The 6,000-nt window shown below is 41.4% G+C and overlaps 1 protein-coding gene across 10 annotated transcripts in view; it reads right to left on the bottom strand.

Moving 5' to 3' along the window:
* Positions 1-6,000, bottom strand: part of LOC107272638 (sex determination protein fruitless) — a 42,744-nt gene that overhangs the window by 30,643 nt on the left and 6,101 nt on the right. For all 10 annotated transcript variants that reach the window (XM_015750003.2, XM_015750063.2, XM_025090103.1 and 7 more), the window contains exons 2-3: positions 4,820-5,376; positions 1,065-1,244 (exon numbers count right to left, since the gene is read on the bottom strand). In XM_015750003.2, the coding sequence (XP_015605489.1) occupies positions 1,065-1,244; positions 4,820-5,376 (737 nt within the window). The remainder of the gene's footprint in view (positions 1-1,064; positions 1,245-4,819; positions 5,377-6,000) is intronic.

Raw genomic sequence — 6,000 nt, 5'->3', positions numbered from 1 at the left:
AAAAAAAAAAAAAAAAAAAAAAAAAAGAGAGGATCTTCTAGACGCTCCTGCCGGCAATACAAAAATTGCCGCTTGTGTACTTTGAGCAACGGAGACTCAATTCACAACGAATTTCACGATTACGCGTCGTTTCGCGATGACGCTTCAATGGCAGACATAGAAAAGGAAGAAACTCTCAGAAACAACGACCCGGCGCGCAAACGAAGTGCATACGAAAAAATGAGCCATCTCGCGAGTAAAATAACGAAGTAAACCGAAATCAAAGTATTAGATGTCAATTGAGTAAAAAAATGCCTCGTGACTTTCCACGTGTCGTCCCGTAAGATAATATTGTAGATGGATATCCGAGCTCGTACCCAATGAAGTCAGCCGTCTAACTTTTGAGCTCATTCGCGCCTATCTCTAGACTCGCGATAAGTACGTCTCAAGTACGTTAACGCAAAATACACTACCTCTACTTAGTACGGACTGTTTCAAAAGCAACAATCAGATACACACTACGGACACATACGAGTCAGTCCACACTATCGGAGAACTACCATGGCGAGCACAGTGTTTCAGCCAATCCAATTAAAGTTGCGAGAACAAACCTCAGGGCAAGCATGCAACGAAAACAAACGAGATAGTCAATATATCGGAATGACAAGTGTAGTAGTACTCTGTCACAGAAGCACTAAGCTCAGTCAAGTCTTTTAACACGTAACGTGATATAGTCAAACGTCAAACACATATCCATACACATGTATAGTACGTTGATACAATATAGAAACGAAAAAAAAAGTTAAAAAAGAAAATAAAAAATGATATACAAAATGCAAGAACAACATTGAATGCACGCATTACATATATGCCGGAGCTGTTAAAGACTTTGGAAGACTAGATATTGCTGGTACAAATCGCTCGGTTCGAATTCGAATGCTAATGAAACTTGAGGACGGTCGTGGAGCCATTAGTCGAGGCCACGTGGAGATAACAGGAGGAGGAAGAAGAGAAAGAAGAAAAAACAATAAGAAGAACAATAAGAAAACGTGCATTAAATTAATAGGTAAAAGACAATTACTTACAGGGAGGGAGATGTTGTCATGGAAGTCAGGCATGTGATGGTCTAGCTCCTGTTTGATAGGAGCCTGAGGTTGAGACAAAGGGGACATCGGTCGCCCCCCATCCTCCGAATCGCCCCCCAGTGCATTGTTTAATTTTGGAATCACTGGAGGACTCGATTTGTAACTACATTGAGACGATGCCTGAAAATGACAAATCCAACATTTGAGGAGACAGAGAATGCATGAGGTAGAGAGCTGCTTGGTAAACTCTCAAGTGCTCCTAAGTAAGATTAGGTTAAGCTTGTATTCAGCTTAATCTTTCGATCAGGCATCACGAAGACTTCGTGTTGCTTCGGCCAAGATTAAATAATTCCCAAGAACTTGAGGTCGCTTCTGCGATCAACTGCACAGTCGCTGTCTACTGTGTTCCCCCTACGTATATGAAAGCCTCAGACTCTCGACTTCTAACAAATTATAGGAAATAATTGTAGAGCCTGATAGCTGGCTAAGGATTCTAAGTGTGCCCAGAGACGTGCACGTTTTTTTCATATCTGCTTTCAATGCCTCTTTGAACATCTCAAAGGGCCCATTCTCGATTTGTACATTCTAATTAGCAACAGCCGACTGTACGACTGCATGGACTATAGGTGTATCGACACAGAGGAGAAATCACTGGCTCAAGTATTTTCGAATTTTCGTCGCATGGTTACTTGGGCAGGAAATACTTCATTTGCATTCCACAAATCTGATAGGGCATTGCTAGTCTCTCTTTTGGCGCTCTGTTCTTTGCTATACTCCACTCCTCTAAGAGACATAATATTACAAATGTCATCTGCCGATTGGACGGGACCTGCGAATGTAAAAACGTTATCAAAAAAAAAAGGTAAAAAAAAAAAGATATCTACATATACCTTACGATAAAACGACTATATATTTCTGCCGAAGTTGTTATTAGCCTTACGAATTCTGATGAACTCCTTATCGAAGTTTTCGTACCGACCTATGCGAACTGGAGACACCATATGTAACAGCTGTCTGACGAATTGCAACGTAGCAGTTTGTTTTCCTTTAACTTCCAAGGTTGCAGGTATAGGTGCTATTTATCATATTTGAAAAGCTGACTAATCAAGCGCGTAAGTAGTTAATCGTTAAGAAATACATATATAAAAAAAAAACTCGGTAATTAGCGGACCGCTGTCAAAATTATTGAACTAATTTTTCAGGAAAAGTAAATTTCACTGCGGCGTGTCATGGAGATCCATAATCATTGAACAAATATAGCTGAACATCTTCAACGGCGATAGAAGGGCGTTTACCAGAAACACGGAATAAACCGTCTCGACGTCGCTAAGCAGATACGTAAACACGAACCACATTACACAAACATGCGCACGCACACTCGAATGTGCATTTTCGCGGATATCGTCATACAGAAGCGCCGACCCATAAGATCGGCCCAAAAATAACAGGTTTCAAGTTGGCAATTTTTTTAGCCGCCTCCTGACCTTTTACGACCCTACGGTGAAAGTAACTAATCTCGAAAGATTTTGCAAATTTGCCAAGACTGCGAAACGCGACGAACATTTATGTGACAATATTTTATCATCTCGGAGCAGTGACTATAAAGTTGTCTGTTACGATTGACCTCGAACGTCTTAATCTTCTTTCTTATGCTGATGTCTATCCAATTTTTCCTGTTCCCTCTTCCCGTCTCGTACCCTAAAAACCTCGCTACTTAAATACTCGCACGTAACACGCGCGATTTCTGTCGTTCCGTAATATTAGTCACAATGTAAAATTCGCGATAAAAGAGAATACACTGGTGAAGAAGGTCTCGTGAACCAATGTATAATATATATAATAAACGAAAACATCATTCCAGTCTAGTCAAGAAATGGAGGCGTTCAGGAGCAATTGTAGATTGCCACTCTAGACGTTTTCAATACGCAAGGTCGTTATGCTGTTCGAAAAGAACATTTTTACATTACAGATGCTTACAGACAGCGCTAGAATATTCGGCACCAGCATTGACGATCGAATGGTAACACGATCCCTACGTTATCTATTGCGCAGCAATTTTGCAACATGTGTTCTTGCTCCGAAAAAGAAAAAAAAAAGAAAAAAAATTAAAAACAAAACCACAGTGCTAGCTATCAGACATTTTTGTCCAGGGCAAAATTAATAATTCCCAGAGAAACAAGATTCCAGCGAATTTCGTCAGAGCGTAGAATAGCAGAACAGGTTTAGCGCGGCAGAAGGTATTTGCTGGATGGTCTAAGGTATAAAGTGCTTCTGAAACGGTTCGACGAATTATTAAAGGTGTTTCATATGTATGAAGTGCATACAAATTTTCTAGTAACATTGTCTTATTCGAGGGCATTTAAAGACGGAGGACTTTTGCTAATAATACCAGAGTGAAAAAAGGCATAATAAACGTACGTGCGTAGACGGGCGAGGTCGGCTCCGACTTCATAGTTATTCTTTGCACTTTTGCCAAATACCTTCAATGGAAAGGAATTTATTTCGAAAATTGTTGAGTCTCTCGCCGATTTTGGGGTAAAGATTTTGAAATGGGGCCAAATCGAATGGCTGGTGGGCCGTTGGAGAAAGTTTTGAAAGTTCAAAGGGCACTTAATGGAAAAGCAATACAGTTCAGGGCGGACTAACTGTTTACTCTAGCAACAAGATAAGCGGCTTTCTATATCTATTGTATCATTTGGTCAGTGGAAAATCGCTATAAATGGAACGAGTGATGTGTGCTCGTTCCATCAACTAAATATAAATTACCGATGAGCCATTTTAAAACAGATATTGATCGCATCCCGGGTATACCTTGCCAAAATTGACTGGCTGTACTCCTAGGTGAAGAGGATATCAAATTAGTGACAATAGGTATAAGTGTAGATTTATAACGAAAAGAGAATATATATCTAAAACAATAGAATTACATGAAGTTGACAATCCCGTGGTAAAAAAATGGGTCACTACGTTTTGATATAAATAAATACCGTGCATCCGGATTGCCTGGTCGGTAATGTCACATTTGATAGCGGGATGGATGCGATCAGGAAAAAGATTACAGTGAATGCAGGAAATGGTATAGCCAATGCTCCATATGGTATAATCCGTAAAAGAAACGCGAGATTTTGGAGCACGGTACACGTTACTCGTATCAAAGCTCCAACGAAAGTGAAACGTACTACTTCTATGCGAAATTCATAGTTAGAAACACTTAGCAACTAATTTAGCGGATCAGTCGTAAATTGCATTAAATTGATTCTATAACGAAGTTTAACAGTTTTGGGATTCAGCAAAGTAGTTAAATTTGTATTCAGAATATATTTTATATGCGCACTTACAGGTGCATATTATATGCGATAGGAGGGACACTAGACTGAATATTCTAGAATGGAAAATTCCATTCCGTCTTCAGATCATTTTGTGGAACAGTATAGAATTCTGACTCAGTGCATATGCAAAATATTTACCTATATCGCATGCCCGCATGTTTTGCCAGCTACGTTTTACCTCGTTCTATTTTCGTTTAAAAATGGGTTAGTAATAGTTTTCTAAGGGGAGTTTGGCGACACATATTTGCACTGCAACACTTTTACTCTCCTTTCAATGAGTGATCACTCCGTAAAGCTGCCTAAAGAGACTAGCTGGATTAGTGTTAGGTGATGAAAGCACATGATACAAGAACCAAAAACCACCTTAAGTAGAGAACTCTCATTTTTAAATAAAAGAATAAGATTAACATTTATAAAAGTATATACCTGAGAATCGGATAAGAACCGTTCACTGGGCGGGCCGGTGAGGGAGACATCATAGTTGCCAGAATTCTTTCGTTTCCTCTTTTCAGGATGAGATTGTAGGTTAGGCGAATCGGTGTGTCTGATTCCAGGTGTTTGGGTCTCTGGTTCTGGTGATGGGCATTTCTCCTCGGTCTTGTTATTTACACTATTGTCAGTGAGGCCTCTGATCTGCAGTGCCTCTGCGGTCTTAAGGAACATCGGTAGTAGATGCTGACTAACATTAACCTCTCCCTTGTACATAAAGTGGAGTAATGCCTTCATCTCAGTGTCGTTGACATCCTTGAGGAAGATTATTGGGTGAGGATGGGTGTTCTGAAGGAAAATGTTCTCAAAGTAAGGACTGCACGCAGAGAGTATCGTCTGATGTGCCTTGAAGGTTTCGCCGACACAGGCCAGGGTAACATCACAAAGTGCCTCTCGTGCTAACAAGGAGCTGAGAACATCCGTCAGATTGGCCGGATGATTGTTCCAGCGAAGGCAATACTGCTGGTCCATCTTGTCTATCTCCAATCCCAGCCCTACAAGCAAACTAGCTGTGTTGATGGTTCTGCACTGTACCCCGGACCACCCTGGTCCCAATGTTCTAACCCTTAAACCCTGAGTCACACGCGCTCTCTACACACACGCTACACCACCTGGGTATATATCTCCACGAAGACTATCGCTACTCTAGCCGCACACACCGTCCTCTACGGTTCTGCAAATGTGCCACATTGCAGTATAACTGTAAAACCCTTCAGGGTTCACGGGCTACTACTATACATGCCAAAAACATTTTTTCGCATAACCTCGGGCCACCGGACGCAATTGCTACGCGAAATTTCGGCCCGATAAGCGTGATTCGCGATCGTCGCGAGGTTAGACCGCAAATTGCGACGCAGTACGTGCCACCCACGTATACGCTAATACCCGATTTTCAGAGGTAATGTTTTCGGCAATGTCAATATTCGCGAGGCTTGGGCGCCATTGTCGGCCGTGCACTTCTCGGTACGAGCCTCCTCGCGAAAACTATTTGTTGATGCTTGACGCGAGACGCCCGAAGCCTTCTATCCTTTGATTTTAATCGCGAAAACCCAACGTTCTCCTCACCACGCACACTCCCGCTCACTACAAATACCCCAGGTTTGTTTATATTCTTGGAA

The sequence above is a fragment of the Cephus cinctus genome, unplaced genomic scaffold (genome assembly GCF_000341935.2).
Source record: "Cephus cinctus unplaced genomic scaffold, Ccin1 Ccin1_scaffold0087, whole genome shotgun sequence".
In the NCBI taxonomy this organism is placed as follows: domain Eukaryota; kingdom Metazoa; phylum Arthropoda; class Insecta; order Hymenoptera; family Cephidae; genus Cephus; species Cephus cinctus.
This window is presented reverse-complemented; position numbering and strand designations above follow the sequence as displayed.